This window comes from Enoplosus armatus, chromosome 17, assembly GCF_043641665.1.
Source record: "Enoplosus armatus isolate fEnoArm2 chromosome 17, fEnoArm2.hap1, whole genome shotgun sequence".
NCBI classification, from domain to species: Eukaryota; Metazoa; Chordata; class Actinopteri; order Centrarchiformes; family Enoplosidae; genus Enoplosus; species Enoplosus armatus.
Window position 1 is genome coordinate 7,934,455 of NC_092196.1, and position 25,737 is coordinate 7,960,191.

At 42.2% G+C, this 25,737-nt stretch overlaps 1 protein-coding gene across 1 annotated transcript in view; it reads right to left on the reverse strand.

Moving 5' to 3' along the window:
- Window positions 1-25,737, reverse strand: part of grin2aa (glutamate receptor, ionotropic, N-methyl D-aspartate 2A, a) — a 132,059-nt gene that overhangs the window by 103,897 nt on the left and 2,425 nt on the right. Inside the window, exon 2 of the mRNA XM_070922514.1 lies at window positions 16,143-16,646. Within this exon, the coding sequence (XP_070778615.1) occupies window positions 16,143-16,643 (501 nt within the window). The 5' untranslated portion in view covers window positions 16,644-16,646. The remainder of the gene's footprint in view (window positions 1-16,142; window positions 16,647-25,737) is intronic.

Consider the following 25,737-nt stretch of genomic DNA (forward strand, 5'->3'; position numbering starts at 1 on the left):
TTCACACATCAAAGGTTTCATGTTACAGTTCCTTTCTGAGGTAGAACAACAGTGAAGAAGTGGTTCATTGTTGCAGGCAGTGCATGTAGGCTGTCCACTGAAACCTGGCTTTTCAATTGAAAATCTGGAGATGGCACACTTGGAAAAAAAAAAAAACCTCATGTATGCACACACACACACACACAAAGTACAAGATGTGTGAGGGAGAGTTAAAGGAGAAAGATATGGGTACTTTCAGACAGAGACAAGGACAGAGGTGTCCGGTGGGAGGCCTGTTTAGAAAGCACCTGCCGACGACCCCTAAGGAGCAGACAGATGATTCGCCACAGGGACAGGAACACCTGACAGCTCGCTCGCTCGCACACACACACACACACACACACACACACACACACACACACACTGCATCTGAAAGAATATGTGACTGCAAGCTGAGAAGGAACCTTGAAAACAATTTACCCACTTCAACACACACACCCACACACAGACTCTTTCTCAGTGTGTGTCTTTCAAAGACACATGCATTCATACACGCAGAAAGAGACTGTAAAATGCTGTAGCAGGCAGAAATAGGGAAAGAAAGCAGCGGGGGAGAATGAGGAGAGAGATGTCATAAATGTACTGGGGTGCTTTTTTGAATTAATTCAGTTCTTATGGACTTGTTGAGGAGAGGGAAGTAGGAGAGGAAACAAGGAAAGGTATTGCGGAGGGACTGTGATCACATTAGGCCAGTTTATCACCACACTCCCTGCAGCCATTTTGCCATCACAAAACTGCTTGAACAATCCTGCACTTTGTGTGTATGTGTGTGTGTGTGTGTGTGTGTGCGTGTGCGTGCGTCTGCATGTATATGTTTACATTGTGCGTATGACAGTAAATATGATGTGTATGTCCACTGAACTGTTTGCCTGAAAACTGTCCCACTGGGCTAACAAGCTGTGATATTGTTATTAGTATGGAGATATTCGTGCTAATTAACCATATTTGGACAAACCGCAGCTACATTAGCACACATTTCAGACATTGTGACAGGTGTGCTGGGAAAGGAATTGGCACACTGAATTTCAAAATGTTATCTCAGGGCTTTGATACAATCATTCGATATGTTTAAATCTTTTTCTTTCTACCTTTCGGACTCCAAAGTGTAGTTTGCTTTGGGTGCTCAACATAGAAAAGTTACCCCAACTCTTCTGCGTGCATTCTGAAGATATCCATCATCGCCAGTATCGGGGAGGACCACTAATATGCAAACTGTTAATTCATTAAGTTCTCATTTGACACATTTCCTTGTTTGTGAGATAAAGAGGCAACAGAGAAACCAATTTCTGTTGTTGTGATCGCGCTTCAGAGCCTACTCTGATTATTTATCAGTTAGTGACAGGTACAGAGCTGCTAATTAAATGCTGAGAAAGTCTCCAGCTGGAATGGGTGTCTCCAACTTGTGTTTGTGTTTTGTAAAGTCACGCATGGAATTATTTTGTGTATCAATGACCAATTTCCTCAGTGTGATGACTGTGTTGTCTAGACCTTAGGCTCTTATCTCCTTTGTCTTCATTTCCTGTGTAAAACACAGACTTTAAATGGCTCCAGAAAACAGATACAGTCAAGAGACAGTCAAGAGTGGAAACAAGACTCAGTTCAGCCTAAAAAAGAAGACAAAAAGACTACGCAGTGTGCATACTAAGCACTAAAACAAAGAGAAAGAATAGAATAAGACATAAAAGAATACCTGAATAATTTGTCTGGTATTGCTTTGTTCCGGCTGTCACAGTATCAAACATAAAACACAGGCACTCGCACATGAACACACATGCAAAGATAGAGCATTGGTCATTCGTTCAAACACTTAGAACAACTTGTGTTTATATTTTCCTGACAATCAACATAGTTACAGTATTTTCATTTTTCAGTAGCAAAGGCACAAAACATCTGAGGGAGGTGACCGACGTGGACAGACACTCCTAATGTAGCACCATTGTTTAACCATTGTTTAACCATGGTGGTGGTTTCCCTCACCATACACAAGTAGATTTAGTGGCCTAAACTCTAATCACACCATAATCATAAAAGGTAGAAGATCAGAAAACACTCACGAGTCATTTTTGGACATACGTGACGAGACACACATATGCATTCATAAAACAAACTTTTTTTTTTTGTATAAACTTATTTCAAACTGTAATAAGTGTCACTTTCATTTTAAATGTCTATCAGTGTTCAACATGAGTGCAGTATACAGTTTAAAATGCTATACATGCAATATTAAAGATGTGTTCTGTGTTATCGACTTTAGTTACCTTAGTTTTCTACACCAGTGAAGGTGTATCGATTATTGGAGGCAAATCTTGCCGTTAGAGAAATGTACTGAGTGAGGGAAGCCAAGTACACACATACATGAATGAACAACTGTATCGAATAGTAGCTGTTTTTACTGTTGTGCTATAGGATACTGCGAAACACACACACACACACACACACACACACACAACATACACATGCATTGAGCAGAACGCTAAACAACTAGCTTCAGCTGGCCTTGGTCAGCACTGCAAAGCCATCATTTATGTGAGTGTGTGTGTGTTTGCAGACAGTAATAAATTACAGCTGGTATACTGCAGGGAGACCATAGTTAAATGAGGGAGCTTTTAGTCTTCATCAATAGCTAACTGTGCTTAACATTGTGTGTGTGTGTGTGTGTGTGTGTGTGTGTGTGTGTGTGTGTGTGTGTGTGCGCCATGCTGCATGGTTGCAGCTGTGTGGCCTCAAAACCTGTGCTTTTCTTTTAATCATGCGCAGACATATCTTAGGATCACACACACTTTAACCGCCAGCGTTTAAGGAGTAGAAAGATGTAAATGTTTGTAAACTCTGCGATCATTGTGTGCGTGTGTTCAGAGGTAGATTGTGTTCAGTAAAATAATTTCACTTTACAAGTTCTTTGTGTGTGTGCATGTCTGTCTCTCTCTCTGTCAAGGCATATTTCTCAGTGGGTCTGCACTAACAATGCCCTCTCCTCCTCGTCAAGGTTGGACTAAACTAACATCTCAAACACACACACACACACACACACACACTCATACATACAAAAAAGCCTGATCACGTTGCACCCACACACTCAAACCAACGCACTAATGCTGCGCAAAAACTCCCCTCGTCATGACTCCTCATCACGCCTCTAAATGAGCCATTGAAAGTCAGTGATTTCGATTCATTCAAAGCGCTTAATAACAAACCTCTGTCTCTATTCATTCAGGAGCTTCAGTATTCGAGCACAGAAAGCCAGGGTCGGCCAGGCAGAGCGTGGGTTTACTGCAGGGGAGAGAATAAAGGATCACTTCTCTCAAGGACAGCTTACCTAGGCTATCACAAAGTGGTGGTTTACCTGGAGACAGTGTTGGGAGGAAGTTCATCATGAGGTTGAGAAGTTGGTTTGTTGGGAAGTTGTGTAAAAAAGCGTATTTTAAGGGCATACATGTATCATTATATCACGCTCTGTACATGGATGGATAAGATCTCAAGTTTAAATAATAGGCACAAGTGGAACACCTTTTCCCGGATCAGTTGAGTGTTATTTGTGTATATTTGCAACAGTTAAAGATCTCCATGAGAGAGGTATAACACAACCCACTTACTAAAACCACCAAATTCAGTGACAAGTGACCCCATTTTTTAATTAATTAATTCTGCATGATGCACTGTTAGAATCAAAAAGTTAAATTTTCAATTGTTAAATATAAACACCGCCTGGGTTCCTCGAACGCCCAAATTCCCAACAATGATGCAGAGAACAGGACCTCAGTTTCCTTAATGGTAGCTACAGCTATCATTTCAATAAATGTTGACTCTGGACAAAAATTGTGTACTACACAGTGGTTCAATATGGGGAAATATGGGTGTATTTTGCAGGAAACGTGCGGGTAAATCACACTACTACAGCCCCATGTAAGGTTTACACTGCTGCCAGCTGCTGTGGCTTTGCACAAAATGTGACTGCACACCCTGCCCTGTAAATGACAGGGAAGTGAAGCTAAAATACCTCTCTCTCGCCTCAAATACTATGGATTCTCTCTGTCTCTATCTATTGTTTCACTCCCCCTCTTTCTCTCTCCGGTGTTTCGGCAGGTAAAAACCCCATTTCCCTGTTCCCCTTGGGGAGCGCTGACCTAACTGTCGGTGCTCCCCGGAGCCCCGGCTAACTCCGAGGACCCATTTGTCAACGTTGACCCTAAAACACTCCCTCCTTCCATCCCCCTCCATCCGTCTTCCCTCCCTTCCTATTCACCCTTCCTCTGGTACTTCTGCTATTTTTAAATCCTCCCCCATGTCTTGCTGTACGCCTGTCCTCCCAAAAAAGACTACAAAAGCACCAAAGGCTGGATAAGATGCACATAAAAGGGGGGAGGGGGAGGGAAAAGGACAGAGAGGGAGAAGAGGAAGACGGGTGATACTGAAGCTGGAGGGAAGTGGAACACCAAACTAGAACGTACAGGAATCGGTGTTAAAATAATGTCCTGTATCAGGATACGTTACAGAATGTCAACTTTATGGGCTCACAAGCGGCCACATTGTGCACTGTATAAATTATTTTGTTATAAGAAAATCTTGAATGACTCAAATGACTATTTGTAATGTGAAAAGTCGCTCGTAGTAAAGAACCCACAGAAAAGTATCACCAGACTCCCCTTAACTTTATAGAGCATTTTAGAGACTTTGGGCTCATTATTTTGGTTTTACGGCCCACAACTTTACTGTTTAGCCTCCTCACTCTCATCAACCTCGTTTCCAGCTGCAGCAGGCAGATGTATTCAGCTAAAAAGCTCTAATGAACTAACTGTACACTATTTGCGCAGGACCAAGCATAAGACAGATAAAGTTAGCTGGTGAACATACTGGAGCTTTTAGCTTTTTTAAAGGCCCCATGTATCCCTCTGGAGTTTTTAGCTCTGGAGCTAAAATGAGAGAAGCAGAAATTCCATGAAAAAAGACTGATTGACTGCAGCCAGTTATTCATTTAAGTCAATAACACAATTTATCAGGGAAAACAAGAACAACAGACTAAACATTTTCCAATGTACTAATCTTATTATTATCTTATTTCTGAATCTGTGGGCTTGTCACCTTGAGTACCAGGAGGATGGATTTGAGAGTCACACAGTGCTGGTATTAACAGAAGTTGCATACAGTAATTACAGTATGCAAGAGAGGAGGGGGGGGGGGTAATAGGATGCACACTGACTTTTCTCAGCAAAAACCTTATCGCTAATAACCACACACTATCAACTTAATTAAAGACTGCTTCTTTAAAAGCCCCTCGGCCTCTCTCCGGTTTTCTCTGTACTTTGTATTCTATCTTTAACTCTCACATGTGCACTCTTTCTTTCCTTCTTTCTTTCTTTCTTTCTTTCTTTCTTTCTTTCTTTCTTTCTTTTTCAAGGAGAAAGCTGTTGAGTCACTCTTTCGTTGTCCCCATTTTCTTTCCTCTATCTTTGAAGTCAGCTGAATCCCACAACACTACAATCTAAAAGCGAAGAGCTCACTGCACTACGTCAGTTACATGATGTGACACGACACTTTAAGGACTACATATTAAGGACTCTGCAGTTAAAAGAACCGAGAGTGCTGAGACAAGTTGCAAATGACCTGAAAACTAAAAATAGTCCTCTCCAAAAAAGTCGTTCACTGCAGCATTTAAACTGAGGAAGACTAAAATGTAGAGGGACACATTCGTAGCCACTGAAGCCTACATTATAAGCTACTGCATAACAGTGTCTCGCAGAATACTTACAAATCATGTAGCTGTCACGCTGGCTTATTGCAAACTTTGTCCGCCACGTTTTCATGTACAACATACAGTACACGCTTCATACCTTACCTTAACACATAAAACATTAGGCGCGACAAGTTAAAACACACAACTAGCCAAAGGATGGATACAAGCATGAGCGGAGGCTATTAATATTCTGCTTCTTTCGGTTCTAGATGAAAGTTGAAAGTTTGCGGATGTGAAGCACGTGTGGCTTTCAGCAGACAGTCAGACATGAGGACACTCCAGTTTCTTGTCAGGCTCGACAAGACCTCTTAAGTTGTCTTCCATGTTAATGGATGCGATGCAGCATCGTTGTTTTTTTTTTCAAAGTTTTGAGAGCAAAGTGCTGGCTGTAGATTACGTAGACTGGGAAAGTGAGGGGGAGAGGCAGAGAGAGACAAATAAACTGAGTGCGCCAATAAAACATGAATAATGCCATTTTCCTGAGAGCCCCCCACGGTGCTCACAGCTTGTTCGCTGCTTGTCACACAGGGACGTTCTTACAAGTCATCCCTTTTTTCCAACCATCCATCCATCCTTGCGCCTATCCAGCCCACTACTTCAGAACAATTAAGGTTGACTTCATGCTCCACAGGGCTTTCCATCATAATGGAGAGACGAGTGAAACAAGGAAGAGGCTCGTCGGAGGGATATTTAATTCATGTCACTCTCACTGCCTGCATCTCTCCGTTCCCTGTCTTTTAGCACAGCTCACTGCCCCCAACATGGTGCAGTGCTGGGCTAGGCTACACTACACTAACGCAAAGGGAGAGACTATGGTCCATTTTAATGGAATTGTGTTGCTACGCTAGAGGAGCTCTGCACAGGATGCAGTGAGCAGGCGAGAGAAGCAAACCAGCCCTGTTCTAACGTGATTGTGCTCGTTCACTGCAGACACTGCGGAGTAATCTGGCAACAGCATTTCTGCATGACTGTGTGTGCGCTGTATGTATAGTGTGTGTGTGTGTGTGTCCTCTTTTAAGTCAGAAATAGATGGAGTAGAAGGGAAAGAAATGGTGAAATGGATAGAAAAAGCAGTGCCATTAAAGAAGGGAGAGCTGGATCAAACACTTTGCTACTGAAACTTAAAGCAGTGGAGGGCATAGGACATAGCTTTGTTAAGTGCTGTGTGTGTGTGTGTGTGTGTGTGTGTGTGTGTGTGTGTGCGTGTGTGCATGTGTGCGTGTGTGTGTGTGTGTGTGTGTGTGGACGGGTGCGCATAGAGAGAAGAGGGAATGTGGGGTGCAACCGTTGCCAACTCCTTTCGATATGGCTGCGATAGATACGAGGAGAGATCTCTCACTACAATCTTCAAACACTTAACGGGACCGTGATGGGAGAAGAAAGAGAGGAGGGAGGACAGATAGACTTTCGAGATTAGATGAGAAATGCAGATGAGAGGAGGAGATGAGCATAGAAAAAGAAAAGCTACACAGGGATGCAGGAAGACCTGGTTTGATAGCCTGCGCCATGTTTAAAAACAGCGCAATTATAGCCCCCAAATGAAAGCTGAGGCTTTGTGCCTTTTTTTTTTTACTATTCTACAATGACCTATTTAATCATTTCCTCAGAAAAACCTCAGCAAAATGTCTCCTGCCCTGTCTATCATCTGTCTCTCCCCCACCCTCCGACCCTATTTTTCCGAGATGAAGTTTGAGGAGTGGGAGGTCCATTTTTTCGCGGCTCCACTAATTAGATCAAACTTAAAGCAAGTGACTGTTGTCTGACCTCCCAGCATGCTGGATTTTCATTCAAATCCCAAAGCAGCTCAAAGGCAAGAAAATCGCTGCAGAAACAAGCCTGGAGAATGGACTGCACCAGTAATCACAGACACTACACTGCACATAGTAGATGACAATAGCTGTAACTGTGTGTGTTGCACCACTCAGCATAATCAAGCCTTACTGACCTCATAACAGACTGCTAATAACTAAGCACCTTTATTAAAGGCTCCAAGGTTTCCCGCCTTACTGACATTGAGGTTGAAACCCCTGAACGGTCGAGCTGACCTCATTTCCATGGCTGCCATTTTCACATTGCTCTCAGGTTGGGAAACTATCGAGGCGATTGTATAACTTAAAGAAAATCTCCTACTAACAAAATAATTGGCTAGCTTGGCAAGTGAATCAGCTAGCCTACTATAGCCAGTGCAAAGTGACCTATCTGAACACTCATAGTTGCAATGGGACAAATGTATACATTTTCATATATTTTGAGATGTTCTCTCTGTCATCCATTCACGGTGTGTTGCACTTCCATGGAGCTGATCCTGCCAATCACTTATAATTTAATGTTTAGAAAAGATGTTTAATCACAAAATATCAAAAGATTATTTTGTGTCACAGCTGTGAATATCTTTTAATAAAAAGCTACTGTACCTGAAAAAATAAGTTGATTCCTGATACAACAACAAATACTCAAACCCTTTTTTTCTTGGTCCCTGCTTTACTTCTTTACTGCCTTCTGTCATTGTAACACACCACCCACAGGGCTTGTTGGGGATCGGCTCACAAATGGAGTCACATATATCAAGGTGGTTACAGCCTTTGAGGGCAGTAACTTTATAACCCCTACCAGAATATCTTTTTCAACTAACTGTCCTGAATAAGCTGTCAGCCCCCCCCCCCCCCCCCCCCCCCCGGTTGTCAGGGTGGATGAAATCAATAGAGTGATGCGTGTAGTGTTACAAATACATATTCATGTCAACATAAATAAGCCATCAGGTCAACATCCCTAAAGGCAAAGTTAGTTGGTATTCATCTGAGTGCATCTCCGGAGCATGAGTGACAGTAGGTGGTGATAATACAGTCGGAAAAATCAACCTCTCACTCTCATCTCCGTCTTTCTCCCCCCGCTATAACTGTGATTGACAAGTCCTCCTGAAAGATGCTTCTAGTTAATAAGTAGCTGTCGCTCATAATGAAGCAGTTTGCTGTATGTACCACGAATTAAGATCCACTGAGGTTGTGCAGCTTAAAAACTGAGTGTAGACTATTTAATCAGACAATTTCAACATTCATAAAATGAGGAAATGTGACTTTGAAGGCTTCAGCAACTGGAGCTGTTTTAAATTTATACTCACACTGATGCAATTGCCTCGTGACACAAAGATGAGGAATGAAAAGACTTTCACAGCCAGCAACTGCATGCATGTGTTATCTGTATATTAGTCAGGCTTAAGCTGAGATGACAAAATTCTCTCCTCCAAAGCTGTGATAGCTGTGTTATTCTCTGCGTGCCTCTTCAGTCTCTCGGTCGCCGAGCTTATGTTATATTTATTGTAGGGTATTTCTGTCGGCTTACGGTGGCTGACAAGAGTCGAGTCAAGCAGATCAGAAATTCAATTTACTGCTGAGACACTTGGGTTAATCAACAAGAAACAAGGGGGAAAAAAGATGGAGAGACACAGCCACCCAAAAAGGCACACACACATATTAGTCTGATAGTCGCTTGTACACCAAAACACAAATTCACACAAGACAAATAGACAAGAGGATTAGTCTGATGTTAGCCAGGCTGCTGTTTGTTTATTCTTGTAACGACACTACAAAGTGACAATACGTCCTCGCTGGTACACACAAAAACACTTGTATGGCAATAATGGCGTGAGCACCAAACAAATAGTTTGAATAAATGTTAATATAGCAGCGTTACACTGTTGAACCTGTATGCAAATGCTCGGGACGGGGCCTGATCAATTCCTGCTCATCGTCGGCCGTCATAAGCGTGCCGAGCATGGACCGAAGTTCATTAGAGCATCTCTCACGGCTTCTGCAAAAAAAGAGTATGACTCGTTCAGTGGAAGAAGACAACGGTAAAAAGAAAAGAGGACTAAGAAGCAGCAGAAGGATAAAATGGAGAAGATGAAGTACGTAAGGAGATTAAAGACTAAAGTAAATGCCTACACGAGTACAACATCAAAATCAATTTATATTCCCGTTTAGCTATCACATAATGCAGTGTTAGTCCTTCCATCCCGAGCCTTTGTCCATTAATTTAAGAGTGGAAAAGATGCATTGGATAGTATGGGTCATAACTTTTGTTTTTACCGTGCCAGGGCAGCCCATTCGGTTGATTTTATTACAGAAAAGGGCCTTTACACTTCCTGACCCGACTTTTCTACCTGGCTACAGCTGACACTGTTAAAATGCACTCTTCCTTTGCATCCGGAAGCTTGTGTAATATACAACTTTGTGTGCGTGTGTGTGTGTGTGTGTGTGTGTGTGTGTGTGTGTGTGTGTGTGTGCATGTTGGTCTGTGAGCGTGCATGTTGCTGTAATCTCTGTATGCACTGCTGCTGTTCGTGAGGCTGAAGCAGAGGGTCTCTTGAGAGGGAAAGGAGTGATAGACACTGTGAGAAGGACACAGACAGAGGAGGAGAAAAGGAAAGAAAGGAAAAGAGAGTTGGACCAAGAGGAAGAGGGAATAGAGAGAGCTCAAACTATGCACAAACTTTCTATACTCTGGAACAGATACCATCAGGGAAAGGCAGAAAGAAGAGGGAGACGAAGAAAAAAAAGAGGTGAATATACTCATAGAAAGAGCTAACAGCTCTATTTCCGCTGGTCCCACATATTCATTCAAATCGATTCCCTTTGAGAAGTGAGAGGCCATTCCTCATCTGCGAGACAGCTGCATCCAGCTATCGGAATACTACCACACACTCCAACATACAGTAGCTGCACACATGCACGCATTAGTGTTTTCATCTACAGCGACATACAGGCACTTTCATACACGCACACCATGAACACAAAACAAGTAGCGCTAACAAGTAAAATGTTACCATGGGAATCTCACTGCGGACAGTCTTACGGAGGTAAGAGGATATCTGACAACACCCCATTATCGCAGTCTGGGCCCACACACACACACACACACACACATAGCCAATTATAGACACACAAATACAAATTGCTTTTGTTGGCAAGATATTGACAAAGTACATGCATATAGACACACACACACATATAGTACTGAGGCACACGGAACACACTTGAATACTTTCTGCACAGGAAGTGTGTGACAGTGCGGCAGGCCCTGTGGTTTAGCAGGCTGAAGATGCTCTAGTTAAATGACAGTGTGATTTAAGCCAAACAAAAACAAACGTCTCCACACAGTAATTGGACAAACTCATAAATGATGTCATAAAATGTTATTTCTATCCACTCTCCCGGTCTCTCTCTCTCTCTCCTTCCCTCCCTTCCGCTCTGATTTGCTGTTTGACACGAGCAGGCAGCGACAAACATCAGAGTGTGTGTGTGTGTGTGTGTGTGTGTAATTATACCGCCTGAGGGGAGACAACAACAGGGATGGATGAATAATGTCCTTTGATCACAATAACACCACACACACACACACACACACACAAAATGTTTGCATCTACTACATTAATGCTGGCAGTTACATCGTGTGTGTGTGGTTAGTTGGTATAAAAAAACTTTTTCAGCCACCAGCCGCCATGACAGCCTCCATGAAACACACACACACACACACGCTGGCACAAATACAAGTTTATCAATATGTGTGATCAGAAAACACTGTTCATTATCCAGGGACCTATTGACAAATCTCAACATTACGGATCAATAAATTACAAAAATACACTTGCAGCATGTGTACACTGAATGTGCGTCATTGTTTAATTAGTTAAATGGAAACACTGAGTAACAGTAGCTGATACAGGGTTTCCTTTTTTACCATCATGGAGTCCAGTCAGTCCCAATTGTAAGTCGACCCACTGCACACAAATAACAACTCTTAAATCAATATATTTTGGATCGATATGATAACTGCTAGCTTTGCTGCTCCTTGCGATCGCTACCACAGCTTCCATGTCAACTAAAAACAGTTTGATCCAAAGTGCTTAACGAGTGAGGTCTGTTGTAATTGTGACCACACACAGCAGCGACGTAGCACTGCACTAGTGCTTTATAAATAAAATGTATTATGAGTCACCACTAGTTGGCAGCACTAGCAAGATTCTTTTCCTGGTTGTACTTACTCTTTAAGTGACTTACTCCCAATCAGAGACCAATGTCTGTTTTAAAGAAAAATCTCTTTGATTTTGGTGATGAATAACAAATGACAAGTGACAAAAGATCTTTGAGTGTTCAAAATCTAATCTGAGAGTCTCGGGCTTTGCTTTGAATACCAAGTGAAATGCCGGTGCTCCACTAAGCATCAGACACAACATTCATTCATTTGTTTGAATCTTTGAATAATTAATTAATCAACCCATGTAAATGCAGTGTCATTTGCTTAAGATGCTCAAGGGATGAATTCTGAATTGTGCGTGTGTGTGTGTCCATGTGCAGTCAAGATGACATCCCTGTGCAGGAGCGAAAGCAGGTCTGCTGTGGTACCATACAGCACACACACACACACACACACACACACACACATAAAACCTGCAGTGTTACACTGCTGAGAAACATTAAAGAGCATCACAATATCTTCCGACTCTTTGAACACTTTTTGTTTTATTCAGAAGCGAAGTGTTTGTTTTTTCTTCAAGAAGCACGACAGAGGACATCTCCCATCGCTGCTGTTAACAGATCTGGTGCATTCAGACCACGATCAAATTCAAGAGAAAAGAAGAGAAAATGAAGAGAGAAAGAAAACAGCTGCAGCAGCAGAGGACTTCAGATAGATCAGACTGGACATGTCCATGGGCAACTTTGAGTTTGGGCAGACGCTAACCAACACTTAAGAAATACAGAGCCAACAGTGTTCGTGACCAACATCATCCAGTTGCCGTTATTGACTACTGAGCAAGTCGATAACCATTTAGTGTGAGAATTACATGAAGCCAATCAACAAGCCAGGCCAGACATCCACCCACACAATTACATCGGGTGAGGGAATGAGAAAAGCGCAAGCCTGAAAAGTTGATGCAAGAGAGGAAGGTGAGACAAACAATATCACAAAAAGACAAGAGAATAAAAGAGTGAGGGTAAGGTCTGACATCAATGAAAATAAAATAACACAAACTGAGTTTTTTCTACCCATCCAGTTTAAAAGCAGCTGCCAGGGTGGTACCTTCAAGCTGAATTGCTGAGAATGCAGCAAGAGAAGACATTTCTTTCCTTAATCAATAATGTATTCTTTTCAATACAGGCAAGTGATGCATTATTCAACAAAGGCTGAGAGATGTATGGACGGGACTAACGCAGGGAGATACTGCAACATTTATCTAATTAACAAGCAAGTATGAAAGACAGGGCGAAGGATAGAGAGACAGGTGGAGGGACAACACAAGGAGAAAGAAGGAAAAGAAAGGAAAGAGAGAGGAGATGAGGCGTAAATAGCGTCCTTTTTTTTTTTTTTTTTAATGGGGAAGCTCTCAGATGGTATTCTCCAGAGACGTTGACGTGGAAACGGCTTTGACTGGAAGTCATCGGCACCAAGAGATTTAGCCTCCAAGTAACGGCCAAAGGAAACACACACACACACACAGAGTAAAAGTATATTCAGTGCACGCTGAGGCATTAAAGCATATATACGCAGGGAAATTTCACACATGTCTATGCACACACAAGTATGAAGGCGTAATCGTGAATAGACAAACACACTGAGGGTCTTACAAGGCATAATCATTGGAGGCGAGCTTCTCCTCATATTTCACATGAGGATTAGCGAAAATCTGCATGGAACAAGGCGGCAGAAAGACTCCGCTACTTACACTTCAGAGGGTAACCATATAAACCTTAACCTACAGAGGGTGAGGAGTTATATAAACTTTAAAAGAAGGGTAAAAGACTCACAAGGAGAGGATACTGCAGAGGACACACTAGAAGAATCCTAATCCCTGTTTGAGATGGGAACACACTGCAGCACTCACTAAACAGATTTAACTTGTATTTATGTATGTGTGGGGCGGTGGATATCACACACTTAACACTATCACGGCCATTATCCTGCTGACTCGGGATACAGAAGTGATGCCAGGGCGTCTAATCATTGTGCAGTCTAATATGTTGTTGTGGGAAAGACACATTTAAGGCGGACTGATGTATTTTATTTTACGTTTTCTCGGAATTTGGTTAGAAGTTGCATTACATTTGGTTGGAAACTTAGTTGGTGATATTTTAAAACACATTAAAACACCTCGTATGTTTCAGGATTTAGCTGCGGCACTTGAGAGTGCATAATTTCAATTTCTGGTTTAATTTTTCTGCGTTTTGATTGTTTTGACCTCTACATACACACTTTTACATCTTTGGCCGTGAACAAACCTCCGTTTTGGATTTCCTATTAAATGTATGAGATCCCCTTTGGTATATTATTAGAAAATCTGGTGTAAATCAACCATGTTAATCCTCTAATGTGTCCTCAGATATACAGTACATTAACTGTTCCCAGATGAAGACGTCGCATTCCCAAGAAGCAAAGTATTGACAGTGATGATGAACAACATGCATACATATACCTGGAGGTAAACAAGGGTCTGTAAGAGACAACTTCACATAGCGTGAGGAGTGTGTGGATTTGAAGCCGGCACTGATAGACAGATAAGTTGGGAGAAAAGAAGGAAAGCGTGAGAAAGAAAACAAATAGAAGACAAAGTGGTGGGTCGAGCACTTTAAAGTGGATTATTTTCTCCTCATCTCTTCCTGCAGAGGAAACACTCCCGCTGTCAAGGAGCTGAATCGCTGCTGTTTCAATGACACTCGCTGACAGGGGACATGAGGTGTGTGTGTGTGTGTGTGTGTGTGTGTGTGTGTGCGTGTGTGCGTGTGCGTGTGCGTGTGTGTGTATGTGGCAGGTGCCAATCAGGACATTCTGTAATTCCCCTCCACTCAGCCTCGCCTCTGGTCAAGATGAAGGATTATCCCTCACCCCTTCATCTCTCTGCTTCCCCTCTCCTCCTCCTCTATTTCAACACTCACCTCCTCCCTCCTCCCTCCTCTTCTGCCCTCTCCTCCAGCACTCACCCTCCTCTCTCCTTGCCACGTGTAGCATTACAGGATCAATAAACCATTACCGCAGTAACTTTAAGACATTTGTATATTTACTGTAAACAAACAAGATAGTCGCTGACAGGTTCTGCAGCCTCAACCGAACTCTGCACTGCATGTTTTATCGAGGGCCACGGGGTCGGATTTGGTGGGAAATCTGCTGGACCGCCTGGGAGAGAGATTGCTTTATGGCATGAAATAGGAAGAAGGATGCTATTCTTTCAGTGCGACTGGAGCTAAAGATTTGTGATTTTCTTGCACTGGAGGATCTTGAAGAAAAAGAGAGGTTTATAGAAACATTATTTATCCACTTCAGGAGAAGTGACACACACACAAGTGGCACTAGATTGTTGGAAAAAAGCTATGATTTACTGAAAGGGTGGAAATAATTTTGAAAAATATCCAAAACAATTGGATAAGATTTAAGACAGACTACCTCTTATCTTGACCACTGTTTCATTTGTTTACAATAACTACACCAAGGAACTGTATCTGTCAATAACTTGACAATGACAACAATACACTGATGTTTCAAAATGCTATATGTAGCATCTTTAAGGATAGTCTGCTAACACACTGTCTGGTAAGCCTCCTTTGATCTTCTGGGCAAAATAACACAGATAAGAATATCCCCATTGTGAATCTGATGAATCCCAGGAGCTAAGCACTGCCTCATGAATCCACAGTATCGTGTGCTGCTCATCTATTCCTATTCACAGCTCAAAGTGATTGGCAGGCGAGGGACATTGCCTATTCAAATGTGAGAACCAATCAGGATGCTTGCACTGTGTCTGAGGGAATCCTGCACCCTGAATGGAGACTTCCAAGATTACAGCTCACTGCACCACGCAGTCGCTGTTGGCCAAACTATTAAAACACCCACTCCTTACAGATACTTACCTCATCCCTCCTACCCCCTTTACTTCCTCCACATTATCTCTTCCCACCAATGCTATCCTGGTTCCTCTCGGTGTTTCTTTCTCTAGACACCAGCCACACTGATATTCGAAAAGTGCAGCTAACTGGCAAGGCTTCACTCCAGTCCGTTAGCATGATAAGATATTATTACCACTTTACAGGCTCTCGACAGCCTCAACAGCCAAACATGTAAAACATGTAAAAGCTGACAGGTGAGTGTGTGCTTGATTTTCTCAGTTCAGCAAAGATGCAGAGCCAGAACTTCTGGCAAACCACTTCAACCCAAAGCAATCATTCAATCATCATATCATTTTTAATTCATACATTCACCCGCTCAGTCTACTCCATACCTCATCTGGCTTTGCACAACTTCATCCAATCAGCAACAACATCCATGTAGTCAAACATTCTTCAGCAATCACTCATCCACCCATGATCCTCCATGCACTCTTCCATACCTTATCAGCCATGATCATGGACGACCCTCCATGGATGCCCAGGATGGGTATGAGCGTCTGCGAGGAAATAAAATCCAAAATCTGGGCGATGGCTTCCTGGTCGGTGCCATCCCCAAACACCACGCCGTGGATCTTGGTCCCGGACATCAGGTCGCACATGTGGGTGATGATGCTTTTCGGGTCGGTCTCGTTGACCAGCAGTGTGACCACATTGACGTCGATGGGGTCCTCCTTGCTCCACAGCGCCCGGATGTCCCGGTCTGAGATGTAGCGTGTGCGTCCCAGGATCACCGCAATGTTCAGGACCGGCACTTTTTCCGAAGCGCCGCCACCTCGCTGCTTTTGAGCCGCCACAGGGTCCGCAATCAGGGTCAGCGCCACCAGGAGGGCCAGGGAGAGCAGCACACTATTACAACCACTGCTATTGCTACTATTGCTGCTCCTTCGACTCCTCCTCTTACTCCTTTTGCTGCTGAGGGACATACTGCCAAACCACTTCATCCCCTGCATGGAAAGAGGATGAGGGAAAACAGAACAGATGAAGACAGACCAAAAAGAGAGATGGAGATGGGAGAGAAAGATGATGGCAGAGAGGAAAAAGACAGGGGAGATAAATTGTTAATGTACAGCTCTTCAAGCCCACACATTCAGGTTGAATCTTTCTTTTTTCATTCCACTTCTTCTCAGTAATGTTATTAAACGCATAAACCTTGTGGGGAGGCAGACGGCCTTGAGAGGAAGTTGCGGAGGGGTGAGAGAAAAAGAAGATGACTAACAAGTATATACTTTATGGTCACGACTGCTGGGATCAGATGATTCAGGAGCAAGCTGTGCTGTTCCGAAGAGGCAGGCAGACATTTATACAGTTTACAAATGTAATATCTTAACACTCAACCTGCAGCATAGATTGACGCACAACTTATAAGGGGGGTGGTGTGAATGACAGTAATAGACAAACTGTATTGAATATTCATATACTTTTGGTTCTGTTACACTTCCTGCCAGTTGGTTGATTTAGTTATTCCATTACTTGCAATGTTGTGCAGGACAATAATATTGTGTGCATGTATACGAGTGTAAAAGAGTGACATAATGGGGGGGTAATTTGTTTTTCATATTATAGCATTGAATCATATACCGTATGGGGAAAGAGTTATAGCAATATGTTATAACTCAAAGTACTATTTTGTTCTTTTTAGCCATGACAGCAGCAAACCTCTGGGGATAGCAATGTCGATCTTTCAGTCTGCTGGTCTGTCCACCACTTTGGTCCAGACTTAAATAAATCTCAACAACTATTGGATGGATTGCTGTGAAATTTTGTGGAGACAGTCATGGCGCCAAGAGGATGAATACTAATGACATTGGTGATTTCTTGACTTTTCATCGAGCACCATCAGGTCATTTGTCTAATACTTTAGTTTACGACCAACCTGCGAAACTTTCCCCATCTGACATTCCCATCAGCCATACTATGTGGTAAGTGCTACTTAGACTCATGCTCATCTAAATGTTGAACATAGTAAACACTATACCAGCTACGCATTGGCATGTTATAAAAAAAATTAAAATCATTATGTTCTCACTGCATTAACCCCACTGTCATGAACTTAGCAGTGGGCTGACGATAAATAAAACTGCATAAAAGTATAAAACTGGTGTATGTCATTGTCATACTGACATTTTTAATTCAGTGCCTAATAGACGGGACACCATATTGCAAGCGCAATATTGGAGTTGCACGGTAAGAACTGACAAATCTCTTGTCAAGAAACTGCGATGTAAATAGTGACTAAAATAAAATAAAATCATCATGCTGCATGATGCTGATGCTGGTTTAAGCATTTCTTCACCTGTATTTATTAGATTGTCATATACAGTAAGTATATTGTTATATACCCAGTGGTCAGACACACAGATCAGTTTGTATCCCAGAGGTAAGTAAGAGACAAATTACATAACGGCTGAAAAGAACAGACTAATATAAATCAGTGAGTGCCTGGGATGCCACTGCAGTTGAAACAAATGTTGCACACAAGTGTGTGTGTGTGCATTTTTGAGAGAGTGCGTGTATACATGGAAGTGTGAACATGAACATGTGAATGTGACACAGTGAAAGTCAGTGATAAGAAGGTGGCAGCTGTTGCACCAACCAAAGCAGAGGAGCACAGTGACATCATCATCACACACAAATCACAATCTACACCGCCCCTCTCCCTACAGAGATGACACTCACTGGACCTTCTTGAACGTCCAATGCTCGGAGAGCATAAAACATTGAGTGTGTGTGTGTGTGTAGGTTTATCATCATGTGTAAGACATATGAGCAGGTGTGCTGAACAGTAGAGCGTGAGCGAAATCAGAAGGGCATGAAACATATGGTCACATAATGTGTCTATGTGCACTGTGGACGATTTATGGATTCACCGACAGGACGGTGAGTTTTTGCGTCGGTGCAGAGCCCGTTGGTGCATGATTGATTCACATGAGCTGCCGTTTATCAGGCCACTGTTGAAACCAGTAGAGATTTAAGCTCTGAGATCACAAGATCATAAGAAACATGTCTCATTCACAAAGCGTTCCTATCCATTAACATAATCGACAAAACAACACTGAGAAAAACACAGCAAGACGTCCACATGTTGCCAACCAATGTCTTCTCTTAAGAAACCAGTAAAATAGAGTGACTCATGCAGATTTAATAATTACCAAGGACGTGATGCTTTCAATCCTGCTTTTTTGTCTATTTCTCTTAGTCAACAGGTTAGCTCAAAAATGATTAAAATATTTATATCATATTTGGTGGAAAACTATGCCATGGGCCATAAAACAAGTAATTAGTTTTTGTTGCAAATCTGGATGCAGGTGAAGAACCAAAGATGTCTTTAACTGCATTTATAAAATAGCATGATGGGATATTTTTTTAGCTTTTTTGCTATTTTCCCATGAACTTACACTTCACTTACATGAAAGGCAATATTATGTCATATGTATACAATGATTGTATATTACTGTTATATGTATGTGGATGCATGGATCTGGGTCTACTGTATCTGCAAACTGAAAATAATAAAATCCTTTGCACTAAAATAGTACATACTACATTAGTTTTGGTTTCGTTGCAGCTTGTGGTGTCAAGCACCACTCCGTATTCACCTTGTACCTATTTTTTTTTTGGTATAAAGATACTGTAGATATATAAAAAAAGAACCAACTACTTAGCGAAGCAATTCCAAAAATCTTTCCTGTGCCACCTACGCCTGCCAACTGCTGTTTAACTGGCCTTCTGAGTTTCTCAATTACCATAAACTTTTCTGTTTTAGATTTTTAGATTAGTATCCTAATCAGAATGATTGGTAACATAATGAAATAAAACATTTTTAAAAGATAAAGTTTCCCATCATTAGCCCAAGAAAGAGAGAAAACTGCAGCAGCACTTTCCATTTGTAAGTATGATGATGTTTTTAGATTATTTTCTGTGGGCTAGGATTTGTCATACCTTGTGATTCTGTAATGAAATTGAGACCCCAGTGGAAGCCTCTATTGTGAGCTGAATAATGCATATGGGCTCACTGTGTCATCCTGTGTTTTTAAAACAGGCAGAGGACTGCTTGTCAACAAATACTTTCTTTAAAAAAACGGAGAAAATATGTATCTTGCAGTATTTCATAGTTTAAGTGATCCGCTGTATCCTGCTTCACTTTCATTTACACACTTTCACACAGTGTCTTTCACTGTTGGTCACCCAACATCTCCAATCTTTTACATGTTCTCAGCTACAGAGCAGCACCCGTGCTGCTGGTTTCCCTCTCAGGTCCAAGAGCACTTGAGCCGGGTGGACTCTTCCTGTCAAGAGGAATTAAACTCAAGCCTTCTGGTTGAAGGACCGTCTTTGTAATTAATAGGCCATTTTGCTGCTGCTGCTATTGTCATTTTATATATTACATTTATATTACATTTATATTACATTTCGCTATTAATATCACAGTATCAGTTGGACCCTCAAACTGTTAAAATGCTTTTCATCAGCAGTTTCCGGAAGTTGCAGAGTTATGAAGCCCACACAGTCTGAGCAGAGGTGCTGAATAAGACTCCAGACTGCATCAATACAGTTAGATAAATGCGTGCATATGTACTGTACACATACTGTCCCTGTTACAGGGATTTGGGGAAATGATTTTCATATATGTTGCATACCCGTTTTCATGAATATTATGTATGAACTGAGGATGATAGAAAGCCACTCGAACATTTCATGATATGAAGCATCCTCCTTAAAAAAAAAAAAGAGTATTTAGAGAAAACACACACACACACAACTTTCACTATAGGTAGCTACAGTAATGGTGCATGGCAAAACCAGAATTATTAAAAAGAAAAAGGATCAAACTGGTTCCAATTTGGCATATTATGGTATTTATAGTAACAGGGGAGTTCATTGTTGACACGATTATCTTTCACTTCCAATGGGTGGTGTGGAAATCTAACAAAAGAGTGTTTTTTTTCTCTCTCTCTCTTTCCTTGTGTCAACCCTGCAGCATCACAGGGGGGTTTTAGGGAGAGGGGGACAGTGGGAAAATGGATAGAAGAGGAGAAAAAACAGATGAAGAGATGAAGTAAAAGCACTGCAGAGGGGGGAAACGTAGTATATTGAAAAAGAGGCACAGACGTACAAAAGGAAAGAGGAAGAATCCCCCGGCCAAATTGGATTGGGGCAGTTTGTCGTCACACAAAGGCTACCGTTACTTGGCGACACAACACTAAATGATGTTTGGCAGGCACATCCATACTACTGGCTATCCTTCACATGCACACACATACTCACTTTCTACCTCACACAAGGCACAAAGCATAAATACTCTCTGTGCATGGACGTATTCATATCAAGTCTGAACTCACTTTCTCAGTGAATAAGAAATTGAAATACAATATGTAGTGTGTCATTCTTTTACCCCTGTCCTATATGGTATGGAAATCACTCTTGCTATACCATTGCCACAATTCCCCATACCTTCACCACCTCAAAGCCCACGTTTCTGGTCCACACACAACTAGGTTTCACGTTCATCAATAACTCAGCAGCATTATCTTTACATGATGATTAATATGATTACATTTACCACCGCAGTCACATTCATTCTTCCTTCCATCTTTCTAAATGGCATTAAAATTACATTACACACTGAAGACACTCTATGGATATGATTTATTTACAGAGTCTAGGCCGGAATGGTTGATACCGAGGATGATAAGTGTATGTTTTACTATGCCACGGCCCAGAGGATGCATGCGTTTCTATATATACGTTCTGGTTTGTCGAAGACTACTCTTAATATTGTAGGTTTCTTTTTTCCATCCCTCCATTACTCTACAGTCATCCATCACCCATTCCTCTATTCACTTATCTGTCCATCATTCCCTTCATCTCTCATACTGCTTTCATCCCTCTATATTTCCACCACTTTCTCCCCCGCCGCCTGCATTGACTTAAGCAAGTTGTTGACATTGGTTGTTGTTTTTTTCCTTCACATTACAAACTACATACTCCTCCAAGGTTTCTCGTAATCTCTCTCCAAGGGTTGTCAGGCCTTAAGGCACACTGTGTCTGTTCAGTCTCAGAGCCACACCTCTTCATCTGCCACATTTTCTTTTTATTTCCTCCCCTCTCATTTCCTCACCTTTTTCTTCTGCCAATTTCTTAGTTTTTTTTCCCACCATATTGGTGTCATATTATGTCATAGTTCAGGATATATTTCCATCTAATTGTTCACTGCTGTTCTGTGAATATACTGATGAGGGTTCAACAAGATGACTGGACACATACACTAATGCACTTGTAGCTGAATGGGAGCAAATCCACGCAGCCAGGTTCCAAAATCTTGTAGAAACCCCTTACAGAGCAGTAAAGGCTGTTATAGCAGCGGGTTAATTCCCATGGTGTTAAACAACATTCTCGGCTATTCCTCAGTCCTTCATCTGCCTCCTTGTATAGGCCTATACAGCAGAGGAACAATGTTTGGTTTATTTGACTAATTATGAGCCTTTTTACAGACTTTTGACCTTTGTAAACTTGAATCAGCTGTGTCTGAATGTCTGCATTTGGGTTCTGCTTCCTGTTGCCAGTTTTAATCATCCTTTCTCTCTTCCATTTCAGTGACAGAAAATGAGAGGGTGAGAGATGCACAAAGGTTCCCGACCGGATTCAAAGCAGGGATGTTGAGCTTCATGTACACCCCTTTTCTCCATCCTTGAGCATATTCAAGAGGTTCCAGCTTCACCCTTCATTCTTCTCTTCCTTCTTTCTCTGGTTTTGATTCATCAGTCTCTTCCTGTTCTTACTCTACTGCCTCATTGCTGTATGTCTGTCCACTTAAACAAAGACTAATTCTAAAATAACTCAAGTCTAAAATAATTCAGCTTCATCTCTTCATTTATTCATCTATCCCAAAACATTCCCCTCTCCGCCACCATTCTCCCTCTTATTCCTATTTTTTCTCAGCTGATTTCATTCCCTGTATCCTTCCATCCCTTTCTATTTCATGAGTTTCATTCTGAAATGAGATTCTGCCATTCGAAGAAAACCGACTCAAAGAAAAAGAAATCGTATGAATGCAAATGTGGTGCTGAAGTTAGGGACCGTCCACAGGCCTTTGCATACAAAGTACCAACAATGTTTAGAGGGATTATAAACATTTTTCTAAAGAATAGAAGACAATTGCACAATTGAAAGCCTCTGCACGCACCACCTGTGTCCTACTGGTCTTTTTCAGGGGAAATCCTCTGCTGCACAGAAAGTGACGCATTTCACATTTCCAGCATCAGCAACTTATTTTTGTTTTGTTCAAAAGAGTGCCACCTATAGAAAGTAAGGGACATCGACAACAAAACAGTCCCAGGAATGACGTCACAGTAGCACCCACGCTGTCTGACTGACAGTTGGTCTATGGGAAGTGCAGTTCTAAAGCAAAGAGTATGTGGCTCCATTTATTTTGCCAAATTTAAAGGGGCACTCTGCTGATTCTGTACAGCAAATTCAGTTTAACACACAGCCTGTGAAAACAGTTGCATGTCGTCTTTGGTATCTCTGGAGGAGCTTTCCAAAGTCTGCGGAAATAACCCCTGTGATATCATCAGGATTATTTTTGTTTTAGGCTGAGAGACTATTTAATTTGAACAGACAGCTATCTTACAAACGAGGATTGTGACATTTGAAAGACATGGGCATTCAACAGGCAGAGCTTGAAAGATGTTATAAAGATTCATTATGAGAAGTGAAGGCTCCAGTGTTTTTGGATCTTGACCAGAACTAAAAGTGAGGATATCTCAACCTCTGCTGCTTCAGGGTCGACTGTTCTTTTCAATCGTAAGTTTCTTCAACTTTGCTGGAGTCCCCCTTGAAGCAATATCTCTTCTGACATTCTTCTCCTTTGTCAGCTCATTCCTCTACCCATTTTCTCCCAGCCATTCCCTCATTCAAGCTCTCTCTCTCTCTCTCTCTCTCTCTCTCTGTCTCTCTCTCACTCTCCCAGGCCCCAGCCATCTGCTCTGTGTGCCCTGACGTGTGCATGAGCACCCATGAGAAGCCCAGTGGAAGTAATCGTCTGTTACCACTCAGGCTTCAACATGTTGTCTGCCCACTGCACATACCTCTTTAGCTCCCTACAAACTGTGTGTGTGTGTGAGAGAGAGAGAGAGAGAATGAAATTCATTCAATGAAATTTTACTTTAACAAGTTCAACTCTGTAATTTCAGATTTCACAGACCTTAATGACCTCTCAAAATTAAAAAAAAATACTCCTAGGAGGAGGAGACCGAGCACATCTTGCTGTCCAATATGTATCAACATGCCACAACCTGAGGGACAGTGACACACAGCACACGCATGCATTCACACACACACAGCGTGATGTGATCTGTTGAAACGTAATCGGAGAGATGTTTACTGAGTGAATTACTCAGCATGTAACCTGTTAACTGGGGATTCATTTCATTATGGCTGCCGTACCTCTTCACCCTTCCCTAAACATAAACCATTCATCAGCGCAAACTGGACAAATAGTATTTTGATGCTTTGGCAACATTGTTTTTGAAGCGTTCATGCCAATGAAGCCCTTTGAGTTGAATTGAGAGAGACCAACAAAGAAAGAAGTGAGACCACTAGTATTCTCTTATATAATGGGTGTGAACAGTGTTGCTCGCTCGCTCGCTCTCTCTCTCTCTCTGCACCTGATGCCCAATACACACACCTACGTCTCCACTCTGAGCTACAGTATGTCTCCTCACTCGTTTATTTCCATTTCTTTTAGTGCTAATTGCATCAGTCAGTTTCAGCTTCATTAGCATGCAGGAGGCCCATATTAGACAGTTGTCTCTCTTTCGGATTTTCCAATTGGCTTTATTGGCATGACATGCAAATACATCGATGTTTCCAAAGTATGTGAAGGAAAGCAATGGTTGTTATAATACGAACATAGTGTATATTGTCAACTGGGGCTATTAGACGTAGGTTGACAGGTTATTTGTTCATCTGTCTGTGTTGCTGTGTGGCAGCAGCTTCTCGTCCTGCGGTGTTTCTGTCTTTGCTCAACAGGGAAGGAATCTTTCCTGTGAAGGCCAGAGGCAGACGTGATTTCAGATTTTATTCAGCCATGAACAATGCTGATGAATTTGAAACACAGCGGTGCTGCTGTGGAGGAGCACTCTGTCCGGTACTTGATGGCAAACTTGATTTTAACCCTTTACATTTTCTTTAGAAGAAGTGGTATCCTCTGACTGACTGAACTTCAGAGCTACTTTTGTTAATAGTGTCTTCAACTATGTGTAAATGAAAGGTGTGTTAAAAATCAATCGCATCCATCTCTCTCACACACACTCTCACTGCTTCTCTCTTGCCTGTGTTACTGTTTTATAATTGGCAATAATGAATGCAACAACACTTGTCTGTCTTTCTGAGGTACACACACACACACACACACACACTTACACACTTACACACTCATGCTGAACAGCAATGCACGAAAACCCTGAGGCAGAATGGTTATAGGTTAGGGCCTTTATCTGCATGTGGGGAGGTAGTGGGTTGATACATTATTTCATTTTTGCTGTCATAAAAATATGGATTGCCCTACCATGGGCTGAGAGAGAGAGAGAGAGAGAGAGAGAGCCCCTCTGTGATAGGAGAGCTGCGCTTCAACAACGTGACTGAACCCGGAGAACAGGAGAGAGGGAGAGGGGGGTGAGAGGAGATGTAAATTCATTTGGACCCCCCCCCCCCCCCCCCCCATTATGTTCAATAGGACCTACACAATACAAGTGCGACCCCTACCGGTGCACCGTCGGCCCGCTTCCTCCACTCTTGGCCAAGACGCTCCTTACATAGTGAAAGATTTTTTTTTTTAGGGCAAAGCCCGTGTTCACTTTCCGTCACGTTTCGCGGGAGGCCACAGACGCGGGCTCCGAGATCTCATTGTAACTTAGAACATGAGCGCTGGGTTCTCAGAGATCTCGCTGCTCGTCCTGCTGTGGGATGGAGAGGAGCTCGAAGTTGTGCCAACCAGTGGCGCGACCGCAAACCCCGCAATCTCTTCTCCAACCT